This window comes from Physeter macrocephalus, chromosome 3 (genome assembly GCF_002837175.3).
Source record: "Physeter macrocephalus isolate SW-GA chromosome 3, ASM283717v5, whole genome shotgun sequence".
Taxonomy (NCBI): domain Eukaryota; kingdom Metazoa; phylum Chordata; class Mammalia; order Artiodactyla; family Physeteridae; genus Physeter; species Physeter macrocephalus.
This window is the reverse complement of record NC_041216.1, coordinates 13,659,891-13,675,857: the sequence shown is the minus strand read 5'-3', so window position 1 is coordinate 13,675,857 and position 15,967 is coordinate 13,659,891. Positions and strand designations below refer to the sequence as shown.

The following is a 15,967-nucleotide window of genomic DNA, read 5'->3' as shown; positions in this document are numbered from 1 at the left end:
CTGAGCCTGCGAGCCACAACTACTGAGGTCTGTGCGCCACAACTACTGAAGCCCACATGCCTAGAGCCCATGCTCCACAACAAGAGAAGCCGCTGCAACAAGAAGCCTGCGCACCGCAACGAAGAGTAGCCCCTGCTCTCTGCAACTAGAGAAAGCCTGAGCACTCCAATGAAGACCCAACACAGCTAAAAATAAATAAATAATTTTTTAAAAAACCCTCTAAATTTAGAAACAAAATTACAGAAGCATATGAAGAAAAAAGAAAAAAACAAAGAACTTTGAGGTAGATAAACCCTTACTAAGCATGATATTAAATTCAAAAGCCATAAAGAAGAAAATAGACTGATTTTACAAAAATTCAAAACTTCTGTATGATAAAAGATACCAAAACCAACCAGGAGGTCAAGGAATTCCAGGATGGTATACATACTGTGACAAGAGAATTTAATTGTATTGCAAATGTATGACATAACCTCACTGAAAGGCATAGGAGAAAAATGCGCTGATGGAATAATGCTGGAAAACACATTTTGACTGGAAACTGCAAGGCTAAAGATAAGAAAAATTCAACTTTCTAGTTTATCTACTGCCATAATTTCACAAATGACAAAATACAGGCTCTTGCTATAATATAAATGTGCTGTCCCTCCCACCTGAAGATGACAGTATTTACATAAGGTCAGATAATAATGTAATTTTCCAATAGTGGTGATGAATCTATGCTTAGCTCACCCAAAGACCCTCTTTGCGATCAAAGAAATGAATTTAAAACAGTCTATGGTCTCCTAACAGTAATCCATATAAAGAAAACTAGAGCACTGAGGAATCTAATTTATCAGTCTTCATTTTATTAGAGCCACAGAGTAACAAATTTAGCTAGAGAACTAAAAAAAAAAGCCCTGGAGCAAAATTTTAAAATATACCATAATGGCCTTTCAAGAACTATGCTTTTTCACTTTCTATTTACTACAGTGCCAACTCGGTACAAAGAGTATGTACTGGGCTTCCCTGGTGGCGCAGTGGTTGAGAGTCCGCCTGCCGATGCAGGGGACACAGGGTTCGTGCCCCGGTCTGGGAAGATCCCACATGCTGGGAGCGGCTAGGCCCGTGAGCCATGGCCGCTGAGCCATGGCCGCTGAGCCTGTGTGTCTGGAGCCTGTGCTCCACAACGGGAGAGGCCACAACAGTGAGAGGCCCGCGCACCGCAAAAAAAAAAAAAAAAAAAGAGTATGTACTCATAAATAGAAATGGAGAAAATGTACTTAAAGACATATCTACCAAACAAAAAAGTCTGGGAGAGGAAAATGTGTTATCAGCTAATTTTGTACTTTTCACAGCCCATTGTTAGCCTTGATTTGGGCAATTATGTCCTCCTGTAAGTCAGGGATAGGAAACCTTGGCACTAGAGGCAGGTAAACTAAAAGGATACAGACAGATTTCACTGGATTACAAAAGGATGGGTTCAAACAATACAATCCAGAAACTGACAGAATGTAAAATAGTGCATCTAGTTTGGAAAACAGTCTAGCAGTTCCTCAAAAGGTTAAACATAGAGTTACTATTATATATAATCCAGAAATTCCACTCCTGACTATATAACCAAGAGAAATGAAAACTTATGTCCACACAAAAACTTGGACATGAATGTTCCTAACAGCATTATTCAAAATAGCCAAAAAGTGGAAACAACCCCAGTGTCCATGAACAGATGAACGGATAAATACAATAACGATAAATAAAATGATGAATGATGAAATAAATCCATACAATGAAACATTCAGCAATAAAAGGGAATGAAGTACTTATACATGTTAACACAGATACATCTTGAAAAGATTATGCTAAGTGAAAGAAGCCAGTCACAAAGGACCACATATTGTATGAATCCATTTATATACAATATCCACAAATAGGTCAATAGGAAAGTAGATTAGTAGTTGCCTAGGACTGTGGGAGGGAGGGAATTGAGGGTGACTGCTAATGGGTACAGAATTTCTTTTTGGAGTGATGAAAATGTTCCAAAATTGACTATGGTGATAGTTGCAAAACTCTGTGAATATACTAAAATCCACCAAATTGTATACTTTTTTAAATTTTTTATTATTTATTTATTTATTTATTTATCTATCTGTGGTATGCGGGCCTCTCACTGTTGTGGCCTCTCCCATTGCGGAGCACAGGCTCCGGACGCACGGGCTCAGCGGCCATGGCTCACGGGCCCAGCCGCTCCGCAGCATGTGGGATCTTCCCGGACTGGGGCACGAACTCGTGTCCCCTGCACCAGCAGGCAGATTCTCAACCACTGTGCCACCAGGGAAGCCCGGTATACTTTAAAATGGATGTGAAGTGTATCTCAATAAAGTTGTCATTTAAAAAAAATGACATAATCTTACGGGCATGTTATGACTAAAGGTTACACAAAAAGGAAGAACCACTGGCAAATTCATGAATCAGAGTTCTACTTGTGCCTCTGCTTTAAAAAAAAAAAAAATGCTTTAAATATAACAGAGCAAAGGAATACATATAACCCAATACACGAATTCAGAATATCCAGGTTCAAGGCTCAGTTGTGAGAGTTAATTCACTGTATGTCTACTTCTCTGCATCTGTTTTCTCAACTGTGAAAGAAAACTATGACTATTTCACAGGCCTGCTCTGAAGATGAAATTGGTGGTGGTAGTGGGGTGGGTGGTAAGGGAGAGAACGAATGAGAGAGGTGTTTATGAAAGACAAAGACATTGTTAAATTTTAATGTTACCACCAAAAGCAGCAAAAACAAAGCTGAATTACCAAAATTTCAAAGACAAGATTAAGAAATACCACTTTCTAGATAAGAAAATTATATTATGCATCTCAAATGTCATTCCAGAACTATTCTGAGATGACTTACAAGTATATAACTATAGTGCCTCCTAAGTTTTAACAAGAGGCTAAATCATACTAGGGCTTGATAAACTATAATCTTGGGAATAATAAATCCAACAGAAGTCTGCATGAAGCCTATAAAAAGGAAGATGTTTTTGTCAGAATTTATCCACCACTGTCAAACAAAGCATATCATTCTCTTTAGTAGAAAGTCATACTCTATATTCCAGAAGGGGAAAGGGCTTGATCATAACCTGGATGAAATTATACACAAAAAAACATTTAATGCTATTTTCTTTGATTGTGCTTACCAACAGTCATCTAATTATTAATTTTACTTCCAGAACTTGACATAAGGAAATGAGTATGTAGAGAGTGAGAGTAAGCATTCCAAATTACTAGAAACTAGAAAGGTAAATACCCGTGGCAGAGACAACTGCCTGCTCCACCATTGCATGTGGGGTGTGACTTGCGATGGGAGGCAAAAAACGTGTCTTTTAAGTTCACAGGTACCCATCCAAAAGAAGTCACATCTGGACCTAGTAGAAACTAGTGGGCATCAGATCCTGGATTTGATCTGGATGCAGCAACTGATGGAAGCTGGGGCTGTTTCTCTTAAGAGGAATGTGTGGGGAAAGGAGTTACATATTGTTCTTTAGATGTGAAAAATGAAACAGGTGAACCAAAGAGAAGATTATGGTAGCTTCACTTATAAATATTCAGTGGTCTTTTTCCTGTTCCTGGGCACACAGGATGCTATAGACTGAACGTCTGTGTCTTCCCCCAAAATTCATATTTTGAAATTTTATCCCCAATATGATGAAATTTGGAGGTGGGGCTTTTGGGGTGATTAGGTCATGAGGGTGGAGCCCTCATGAATGGGATTAGAGGCCTCCTGGGAATTCCCTGGCAGTCCAGTGGTTAGGAGGTTCACTGCTGGGGGCCCAGGTTCAATCCCTGGTCAGGGGAACTAAGATCCCCCAAGCCATGCAGCAAAAAAATAAAAAAATGTATTAAAAAAAAAAAAGAGACCTCCTTTTCCCTTTCCACCACGTGAGGTCACAGCAAAAAGATGGCAGTCTATGAACCAGGTAGCAGGCCCTTACCATACACCAAATCTGCTGGTGCCTTGATTTTGGACTTTCCAGCCCCCAGAACTGTGAGAAATCAATTTCTATTGTTTATGAACCACCAATTCTATAGCATTTTGTTACAGTAGCCAGAATAGACTAAGACACAGATTGATGGCATTTTCCAGACCTCCTTGCTGTCAGGCTGGAGCCATCCACGTAAGCCACTTCTACAACTACCCCTTAAAAACATCTCATGTGATTCTTCAATCCTCTCTTCCATTTTTTTGGCAACCATGGAGGCCACAGTTGAAGATAACAGCATCACAAGAAGAAAGAAGCCTTCATGGAAGACTGGCCCAGGAAAGCTGTCAATCCACATGAGACTAATGTGAGAGAAAAATATACTGCAGATTCATTCTCCAATGTTAAATGCCTATAGTGAGAATTGTAGTTCATATTCATGCTATCATTCATTCAACTGACTGTTCTCTACCACGCTCTCCTGAAAGGGAATATAATGATAAACAAAATACAGTCCTTGACCTCAAGGAAGTTACAGTCTGGTTGAAAAGAAATAGATAATTTCTAAAACAGTGAAACAGGGACTTCCCTGGTGGCACAGGGGTTAAGAATCCGCCTACCAATGCAGGGGACATGGGTTCGAGCCCTGGTCCAGGAAGATCCCACATGCCGCGGAGCAACTAAGCCCACAAGCCACAACTACTGAGCCCGTGTGCCACAACTACTGAAGCCTGTGCGCCTACAGCCCATGCTCCACAACAAGAGCAGCCACCGCACGCAAGGAAGAGTAGCCCCTGCTTGCCACAACTAGAGAAAGCCCACATGCAACAACGAAGACCCAACGCAGCCAAAAATAAATAAAATTTTTAAAAAGTAATAGGGGCTTCCCTGGTGGTGCAGTGGTTGAGAGTGAGTCTAGAGAATTGGAACTCATTTGAAATAACTTAGGTACCTGCTTATAAATGTGGAAATAAAATACTTTTAATTGATATGGTATCCTTTATAGTTTGAAGATTACTCTCCTTTATCGATAAGACAAAAAGAAATTAGGGGTTGAGTGTAGTCGTTCTCTCTTTGCCACTTATTCCATTCTTTTATTCTCCAAGCCAAAAACACAAATTTTAGGGTCCTTTTCATTGCTCTCAATCAAGAATATTTCCCAAGCTTCACTCCTTTTCCATGTTTTAGCCTAGAGTACACTGTGGTTGTAATCATGTACCACCTCTTTTGTCTACAGTATTACTAATTTCTTTTTAATATTTAAATACAAAAGGCATATATGCTCATATTTTTAGAAACCCAAACCAGACAGATATGTATAAAATAAAATATAAAAGACCTTATTTATTCTGGGCTTCCCTGGTGGCGCAGTGGTTGAGAGTCCGCCTGCCGATGCAGGGGACACGAGTTCGTGCCCCGGTCCGGGAAGATTCCACATGCCGCGGAGTGGCTGGGCCCATGAGCCACGGCCGCTGAGCCTGCGCCTCCAGAGCCTGTGCTCCGCAACGGGAGAGGCCACAACAGTGAGAGGCTCGCATACCTCAAAAAAAAAAAAAAAAAAAAAAAAAAGACCTTATTCTGCCCCCAAACCTCCATGATTTCAGTATTAAGTTTTGTGTATATTCTTCTAAAAATTTTTCCTATGTATATATGTCCTTTTAAAACGAGCTCAAAGAGCACCCTGATAGCTATAAAGGAGTTTGTTAAGTGCTTCCAGTTTGCCAGGAACAGTGTTAATTTATACCTCCTATCCTAAAACCGAGTTTGGTTAGTTCCCCCTTTCACTCTACAAAAGAGTTCTAGTTTGGAAGATGGAGTGATTTCAAGGTAAGTGACGACCATAGAGAGAACCATTTCTGCCTGCAGAGGATTGAGGACTGACTGGCAATAGGGGAAAGTGAAAGAGAACCTGAGGCTAGGATTTATGTTGTATTGTGAACAATGACTGGAACAATCTCGAGATAGAGCTAGCAAGTAGTACAGAAACAAGAAAGGGATAACTCAATAAGGAAGAGACAATGTGATTAAAATAACTCCAATAGTAATGCTCATCAGCAACATCTCTCTTTATACACAAGTAAACAGCAGGGTTAAAAATCCTGGCTTTATTCAAGATATGGAAACAACCTAAATATCCATCGACAGATGAATGGATAAAGAAGGTATGGGGTGTGTGTGTGCGTGTGTGTGTGTGTTTGTGTGTGTGTATATAATGGAATACTACTCAGCCATAAAAAAAGAATGAAATAATGCCATTTGCAGCAACATGGATGGACCTAGAGATACCACACTAAGTGAAGTAAGTTGGAAAAGAAAGACAAATGCCATATGATATCACTTATATGTGGAATCTAAAACATGATGCAACTGAACCTATCTATGAAACAGAAACAGACTCAGACATAGAGAACAGACCTGTGGCTGCCAAGGGGGAGGGGAGTTGGGGAGGGATGGATTGGGAGTCTGGGATCAGCAGATGCAAACTATCATATATACGTATAACTGAATCACTTTGCTGTATACCAGAAACTAACATAACGTTGTATATACCTCAATAAAATATTTTTTTTTTAAATCATGGCTTTATCATCATCAACTTGGGACAGGACCATTCTTTCCACTCAAGTTTTAGATTTCTACTACAGCCTGTGAAAATTAGCTTTACTCCTCAACATCTGACATTTACTCTTCTTATTCTAATTATTTTTAACAGTTAATAAATGCTCTATATTTTCGTAGATTCTATATTTGTCTGTTCGGCACCCACTAATCACAGGGCCAAACTAAGAGCCAAACTTGCTTACATCTCCCCTGCAATCTAGAGCCTATATTCTGAACCATGCTCTGAACTATATTCCCCTGCTGTAAATCAACCCAGTGCCAGATACCTAGTGATAGCTTCTATACCCCAAAACCCTCTGGAATTATTCAAACTAGCCAATCCTAAATAAACAATTACCCTACATTACGTTGCTTCACCTTGCCTGTGGAAACCTCAATTAAGGCTGTAGCCTATGCATTCTCTTAGAATTCCCCTATGCATCTCTGCCTCCTGAATGACACTGGGGCTTACCCCCGTGACCCTGTGTGGTCTGCTACGTCTCTCATCTCTAAAAGAACTGTAACATGAAACTTTAAAAAAAAATAAATTTATCTATTTATTTGGCTGCGTTGCATCTTCGTTGTTGCGCACGGGCTTTCTCTAGTTGAGGCGAGCAGGGGCTACTCTTTGTTGTGGTGCGCGGGCTTCTCATTGTGGTGGCTTCTCTTGTAGCAGAGCACGGGCTCTAGGCTCCCAGGCTTCAGGAGTTGTAGCACACAGACTCAGTAGTTGTGGCACATGGGCTTAGTTGCTCCGCGGAGCATGGGGGCTTCCCGGACCAGGGCTCGAACCTGTGTCCCCTGCATTGGCAGGCAGATTCTTAACCAGTGTGCCACCAGGGAAGTCCAAACTTTATTTTTTTCTTCTTCTTTTTTTTCAATGGCACTGACCTCTTCATGTAGTTACTCAATCACCTTTATAAATTAAGACCCAGGTACAAATCAATTAAAAAAAAAAAGATTCCCCATGACAATCACCATTTATAGTCAGCAGAAAATTTGTGGGTTTAAAACAAAAATTTTTTTCTGGTATTTAAAAAAAAATTTTTTTTTAATTTTTTGGCCACATCACGTGGCTTGTGGGATCTCAGTTCCCAACCAGGGATCGAACCCAGGCCCCTGGCAGTGGAAGCAGAGTCCTAATCAATGGACTACCAGGGAATTCCCAGAAAATCTGTTTTGTTTTTTTTTTAATATATAAATTTATTTATTTTATTTCTTTTTTTATTTTTGGCTGCATTGGGTCTTCGTTGCTGCATGAGGGCTTTCCTCTAGCTGTGGTGAGCGGGGGCTACTCTTCGTTGTGGTGCGCGGGCTTCTCATTGCTTTGACTTCTCTTGTCGTGGAGCGTGGGCTCTAGGCGCGCAGGCTCAGTAGTTGTGGCACACGGGCTTAGTTGCTCCGAGGCATGTGAGATCTTCCCGGACCAGGGCTCGAACCTGTGTCCCCTGCATTGGCAGGCAGATTCTTAACCACTGTGCCACCAGGGAAGCCCGAAAATTTGTTTTAAAAGCACTTTAATTTCTTACCTCTTTCTGAAGTAACAATCAGATTTTGCACATCATATTATAGATACTGAACAGAACAGCAAGCAAATGAAGCAGAGAGGAAAAAATGACTCACCAGCAGGTCAGCTTCACAATTCTCATTACCTTAAATAGGTAAGGAGTGACTAACAACAATACTCATTTCAACAGTATGTCAACACTTACATAAGTCTTTTGAAACTATGACTAGACCTTTGTCTTACTATATTAAAAACTGAATGACAGAATCTTCTTTGGTACATTTAGTGTCTCTAATTCAGCTATTTGTTCTTATAGTGTATATCTTAGATACACCGCTGAGGATGATTTTTAACCCTACCATTTCCCTGATTATTAATGTACCAGGGATATGGGATGACATTTTAAATGTTTCAAAAGGTCCTTTTACCAACTGCTTATGTCTTCCTAGTTTTATACTTAAGTGAGGGGCTAAAAGACTAATAGCAAAAGAATCACCAGTATGCACGTCTCAACAGAAAGTAAAATATTAAAAATATATCACTGATGTAAAGAATACATCTAGAACATGAAAAACATACCCTATTATCTGCTTTCAAAATTCAAAGTTTTTTAGGTTGGATTTTCATAGGGAGGTAAACATGTACCACTCTATATTCTCTCTTAATAAAAAATGCAAGAGGCTCATTCAGGAGAGCAAATTGAAGACCAAATTGAATCAGTATTTATCTAATTTCAGAAAAAGAAGGTCAAGCCAAAAGGAAAAGATTCTTTAACACAAAAGTATCTTAATAGAATGATTACTATTACCTTCCTTTTTTAAATGCTAAGGGTCAAAAAACACTTAGGAAAAAACAAAAACAAAAAAGCCATGGCAAGGCAATAAATCTGTATCACTTGGGGATATTTAAAATGATTTTATTTATGTTAAATATTTAAAAGAAATTAAGAATTCAACCTATTCTCGAGGGTCTTATCTATTTTTAAGAATTAGCTAGTGGTCAAATTATACTTTCTTCAACTACTACTACTACTTAAAAAAAATGAAGTCAGGGAAATTTAGGTAAAGATAAAACTAGATTTTCTGGCAGAAATGGTATATACTGTTTGGTAAATAGATGTCCTCTTTTATTTTCTAAAAACTGTAAGAGTAGCCGTTGCTTTTTTAAAATGGCATTTCTAAAGACAATATTTATTTTGTAATGCTGAATTTTCTAAGCAAGTCCTTGGCATTAAGTTAGCAAAATATGAATTTAGGAACACAGAACATGGTTTTCTTAGAAAGAAAGTATTAAGATGAGTCCTTTTCTTAATTTTATTTCTGATTTAGAATCTGTAGTACAACTGAATAATATTTAAAATCTCTTAAGATTAGCTTTTCTACAATCAACTTTAAATTGTTAAAGGAAATACTTACTGGTTGCTCTGGTAAATCTTGCTCTTCTTCCATGAGGACCAATATTTCTTTACTACCCTTATGTGACTGCACTGCAAGTGTCTCTCAGCAGTCTTCACAGTCTGTTTAAAAAAGAGGGGGGATTCAAAGCTTTATGTACTCTTAAAGCATTATCATTGAGGCCATCAGAGAATAATTTTTAAAATATTTTGCTACCTCAATCTTTCTACCTGAGTTCCAATCTCAAAATCTCAAATCTGCATGTGGCTTTTCAAAATGGACATGCTGCACCAAGTCAGGATAGGTTTACACAATGACTTTTATGATTTCTTGCAAAAGCCAACACGTGGAGCCACTTCTGCTGTACTTAAAACACGGTTACTATAGTGCCCAATGCATCAAACACTTTATAACAGCCATGTGCAATTAACTAAAACACAACTTTTTTTAGAATTAGGGTTACATTAAAAAATGATAAAAACTAGCTTAGCCAGTCAAGAAGTTATGATAACATCTAACCTGCTTTAATGGGGAACATTTACATAACTGTTAACACACACAATCACTTTAAATAGGGCAAACTGGAATATCAAATAAATACTTGTGCAACCAACTATCTGTATATATTTAATCAACTTAAAGGAAAACTCAGCTCTTCTGGATCTATTTTAATAATGCAAATAAATAAGTAAAGTGAAACAGTGAATTTTAGAATTAAGGAAAATAATCATGTGGAGCTAGGACCCAATTTATCCTGAAATAACGAGCTCCACTACATGTATTGCCTAGTCAATTATTTAAGCAAAATCTTTACCTTCTCAGACCCTGCTCTTCCTGTCCTGGTTTTCAACTAAAAAAGAAAAATAGGACTCTAAGCCCCACATTTACTGGTAAGAACACGTTATTGTGCCCTGCTGCCGAGTGAGACAGAAAAATGTTAGAAAACTAAATAATTATAAAAACTATAAACTCCATTTCTATTTAACAAAAATGAAAGTAGCACTTCTTCAAAACAGATGTGATTGTTTATGCCTTTAATTAAGGTCACACCTGTTTTCACTTATTTTACCAACCACTGTAACCAACTTAACAGACAAAGCTAAAGCAAGTATAGAATCTTTTTTTTTTTTTTTTTTTTGTGGTATGCGGGCCTCACACTGTTGTGGCCTCTCCCGTTGCGGAGCACAGGCTCCGGACGCGCAGGCTCAGCGGCCCTGGCTCACGGGCCCAGCCGCTCCGCGGCATGTGGGATCCTCCCAAACCGGGGCGCGAACCCGGTTCCCCTGCATCGGCAGGCGGACGCGCAACCACTGCGCCACCAGGGAAGCCTGCAAGTATAGAATCTTATTGCAGAAGTAATGAATAAAAAGGGAAATGAAAAACTTCACTTATACCAATTTACCACCACTCCACCAACACTGCTCTATTCTGGTGTAATACAACACACTTTATTTTAGAGTCACACTCTAGAATGGGAAAAGGAGAGAAAACACATGTAAGGGACACAATCAGACGCAAAACTGTCCAACTCTGACACAGCCTTCCTCCCTGCCCTGATCTAGAATGTCAAAAGAAAAAAGAGTTTAAAGGTCAGAAGAACTTGATGCTCAATGCACTCACGTGTAACTCATACACAGAGCCTCAAAAGCTAAGTTTTCATACTACTTGAGGTAGATAACTAGTACTGCAGAATTACAGCAGGCAATAACTAAAGCTCACAGGAGCTATCTTCCCTTTGCTGTACTCACAAGAACACAACCAATGTGACGTGAAACTGATTCACAATTGTGAAAGACGAACTGTTCTTTGTTTTACCAGCTTATATCTGTTTTAGTTTTAAAATGAAATGTCTTGTCTTTATGGGATTTTAAGTGTCAATGTACATAATGTATTTAATACATATATGATTTCATCCCAAAAGAAAGAGCAAACTATGATCAAATCATTAGAGAAATGTAATGCCTTTAATACCTCACTTGTTAAATTTTTGTGTGACCAGATCTCATCTAAACAAAAAGTGATAATATCCCGTGTTTTACTCAATTGAAAGCCATAATTGTAATGACTGCAACCTCTAATTAGTAGATTCTCAGCAAAGGAGAAGGAAGGGATATTCTTTCTCATGGAGGAAGGGTTATAAATCTATGCCTATACAAGAGGAAGGTAAGAAAAACTGTGTTTAAAAAAAAGAAAAAAAAGGTACTCAATAACATGTCCTTTAATTTTTGTTTTAAACACAGAAATGAATTTATTTTAAAAATATGAACAATGTTAAAGGAGAACACAGATTTTTTTATAGATCAAAAGGGGTCATGGGTTTTAAAAGGTAAGAAATACTACTCTTAATAGTGGGGAAATAAATTCTCAAGCCATATAAAACAAAATGTTAAAATCTTGAATTTTGTTTTTCAGGAATATGGTAATATTACAGTGATTTTATAACAGAAAGGGAACAGCTTTCTATTTTTCTTGAGATAAATTCTATAAGTTGAAAGAAAACCTTCTTTAAGGGAAAAGATTAGAAGACATTCCTTTCTACTTCTTTTTCTTCTTCTTTGAAAATAAGCACCTTTTGTTGTTTCCATCTTAAAAATCACCTTTATCTTCTTCATTTTTCAATTTAGGGAAATAAAAGGGTCATAGATAATTTCTACATTTGGAAAAAAAAACTTAAAAAAAATCAAGTAATTAATCAATGACCACAAATAATTTTGATAATTTTAAAACAAAAAAAGCAACCTAAAAAGGATGCATATGATTTATTACAGAATTTCTGGGATTCTACTGGCAACATGTGATATATGTGAAGTTTGTAAACATACATTCTGGTACACTGTATATAAAATATATTAATAATGACTATAAATTATGTAATTCCATTACAACATGCATCTAAGATACTACTTTCCATCAATATAGGATTCTTCCTTCCAATATTTTGTAATGTCAAACACCTGAAATATACTAGATAAAAGAACACAAATATTTATCATACTTCTAGCATTTATCAATGTGATAGTAAAACTTTTAATATTAAGATCTTACACCATTTTCTACAAGTGGCACATGCTTACAATCGAAAGTCACATTGACTAACCACCAGATGAAAGTGTTGTATAACACAGACAAGGTGCTCCAGTACTGGATAATAAAAAGAAGTACAGAATTACCATACGAACCTTAGTTTTCTCACTTCTGTGTACTAGTTCTAGAGTTTAATTGTGTATTTTGGTATTTTCTTACCATTAATATAACCTGACATTGAGAATGGCTCAAGATGGTGGAACAAAAGGACATGCGCATGCTCCCTCTTGCGAGAGCACCAAAATCACAACTAACTGCTGAACAATCATCAACAGGAAGACACTGGAGCTCACCAAAAAAGATACCCACATCCACAGATAAAGGAGAAGCCGTAATGAGACATTAGGAGGGGTGCAATCACAATAAAATCAAATCCCATAACTGCTAGGTGGGTAACTCACAGACTGGAGAACACTTATACCACAGAAGTCCACCCACTGTAGTGAAGGTTCTGAGCCCCACGTCAGGCTTCCCAACCTGGGGGTCCAGCACCAGGAGGAGGAATTCCCACAAAATCAGACTTTGAAGGCTAGCGGGATTTGACTGCAGAATTTCGACAGGACTGGGAGAAACAGAGACTCCACTCTTGCAGGGCACACACAAAGTAGTGTGTGCATCAGGACCCAGGGGAAGGAGCAGGGACCCCCATAGGAGACTGAACCAGACCTACCTGCTAGTGTTGGAGGGTCTCCTGCAGAGGCAGGGGGTGGCTGTGGCTCACCGCGGGGACAAGGAAACTGGCAGCAGAAGATCTGGGAAGTACTCCTTGGTGTGAGCCCTCCCGGAGTCCGCCATTTAGCCCCACCAAAGGGCCTATAGGCTCCAGTGCTGGATCAGCTCAGGCCAAACAACCAACAGGGAGGGAACTCAGCCCAACCAATCAGCAAACGAGCAGATTAAAGTTTTACTGAGCTCTGCCCACCAGAGCAACACCCAGCTCTACCCATCACCAGTCTCTCACATCAGGAACGTTGCAAAGCCTCGTAGATAGCCTCATCCACCAGAGAGCAGACAGGAGAAGCAAGAAGAACTACAATCCTGCAGCCTGTGGAATGAAAACTACACTCACAGAAAGATAGACAAAATGAAAAGGCAGAGGACCATGTACCAGATGAAGGAACAAGATAAAACCCCAGAAAAACAACTAAATGAAGTGGAGATAGGCAACCTTCCAGAATAAGAATTCAGAATAATGACAGTGAAGATGATCCAGGACCTCAGAAAAAGAATGGAGGCAAAGATCGAGAAGATGCAAGAAATGTTTAACAAAGACCTAGAACAATGAAAGAACAAATACCTAGAAGAATTAAAAAACAAACAAAGAGATGAAAAATACAATAACTGAAATGAAAAATACACTAGAAGGAATCAATAGCAGAATAACTGAGGTAGAAGAACGGATAAGTAACCTGGAAGACAGAATGGTGGAATTCACTGCTGTAGAACAGAATAAAGAAAAAAGAATGAAAAGAAATGAAGACAGCCTAAGAGACCTCTGGGACAACATTAAACACAACATTCACATTATAGGGGTCCCAGAAGGAGAAGAGAGAGAGAAAGGACCTGAGAAAATATCTGAAGAGATTACAGTCAAAAACTTCCCTAACATGGGAAAGGAAATGGCCACCCAAGTGCAGGAAGTGCAGAGAGTCCCGGGCAGGATAAACCCAAGGAGAAACATGCTGAGGCACATAGTTATCAAACTGACAAAAATTAAAGACAAAGAAAAATTATTGAAAGCAGCAAGGGAAAAATGACAACTAACATACAAGGGAACTCCCATAAGGTTAACAGCTGATTTCTCAGCAGAAAATCTACAAGCCAGAAGGGAGTGGCAGGATATATTTAAAGTGATGAAAGGAACGAACCTACAACCAAGATTACTCTACCCAGCAAGGATCTCATTCAGATTCGACGGAGAAATCAAAAGCTTTACAGACAAGCAAAAGCTAAGAGAATTCAGCACACCACCAAACCAGCTCTACAACAAACGCTAAAGGAACTTCTCTAAGTGGGAAACACAAAGGAAGAAAAGGACCTACAAAAACAAACCCAAAACAATTAAGAAAATGGTACTAGGAAGATACATATCGATAATTACTTTAAAAGTGAATGGATTAAATGCTGCAACCAAAAGACACAGGCTTGCTGAATGGATACAGAAACAAGGCCCATATATATGCAGTCTACAAGAGACCCACTTCATACCTAGGGACACATACAAACTGAAAGTGAGGGGATGGAAAAAGATATTCCATGCAAATGGAAATGAAAAGAAAGCTGGAGTAGCAATACTCATATCAGATAAAATAGACTTTAAAATAAAGAATGTTAGAGGAGACAAGGAAGGACACTATATAATGATCAAGGGATCAACCCAAGTAGAAGATATAACAATTACAAATATATAGAAGCATCTTTTCCACAACGCCATGAGATTAGAAATCAATCACAGGAAAAAAACGTAAAAAACACAAACACATGGAGGCTAAACAATACATTACTAAGACCAAGAGATCACTGAAGAAATCAAAGAGGAAACCCAAAAGATACCTAGAGACAAATGACAATGAAAATACGACGATCCAAAACCTATGGGATGCAGCAAAAGCAATTCTAAGAGGGAAGTTTATAGCAATACAAGCCTACGGCAAGAAACAAGAAAAATCTCAAACAAACGATCTAACTTTACACCTAAAGGAACTAGAGAAAGAACAAACAAAACCCAAAGTTAGCAAGGAAAGAAATCATACAGATCAGAGCACAAATCAATAAAATTAGAAATGAAAAAGGAGAAGCTACAACAGACACCGCAGAATACAAAGCATCCTAAGAGACTACTACAAGCAACTCTATGCCAATAAAATGGACAACTTGGAAGAAATGCACAAATTCTTAGAAAGCTATAACCTTCCAAGACTGAACCAGGAAGAAACAGAAAATATGAACAGACCCATCACAAGTAATGAAATTGAAACTGTGATTAAAAATCTTCCAACAAACAAATGTCCAGGACCAGAGGGCTTCACAGGTGAATACTATCAAACATTTAGAGATGAGCTAGCACCGAACCTTCTCAAACTCTTCCAAAAAACTGCAAAGGAAGGAACACTCCCAAACTCATTCTATGAGGCCAACAACATCCTGATACCAAAACCAGACAAAGATACTACAAAAAAAAGAAAATTACAGACCAATATCACTGATGAATATAGATGCAAAAATCCTCAAGAAAATAGTAGCAAACAGTCCAAGAACACAGTAAAAGGATCATACACCATGATCAAGTAGGATTCATCCCAGGGAAGCAAGGATCCTTCAATAAACGCAAATCAATGTGATACACCATATTAACAAATTAAGGAATAAAAACCATATGATCATCTCAACAGATGCAGAAAAAGCTTCTGACAAAATTCAAC

General features: G+C 38.4%; 1 protein-coding gene across 8 annotated transcripts in view; it reads right to left on the bottom strand.

Moving 5' to 3' along the window:
* Positions 1-15,967, bottom strand: part of EYA3 (EYA transcriptional coactivator and phosphatase 3) — a 104,291-nt gene that overhangs the window by 59,434 nt on the left and 28,890 nt on the right. For 7 of the 8 annotated variants that reach the window (XM_007120338.4, XM_024125242.3, XM_028487424.2 and 4 more), the window contains one exon: positions 9,483-9,583. In XM_007120338.4, the coding sequence (XP_007120400.1) occupies positions 9,483-9,515 (33 nt within the window). In that variant the 5' untranslated portion in view covers positions 9,516-9,583. Of the gene's footprint in view, positions 1-9,482; positions 9,584-13,215; positions 13,298-15,967 lie in introns of all 8 variants that reach the window. The other variant, XM_055083423.1, reaches the window with a different exon arrangement.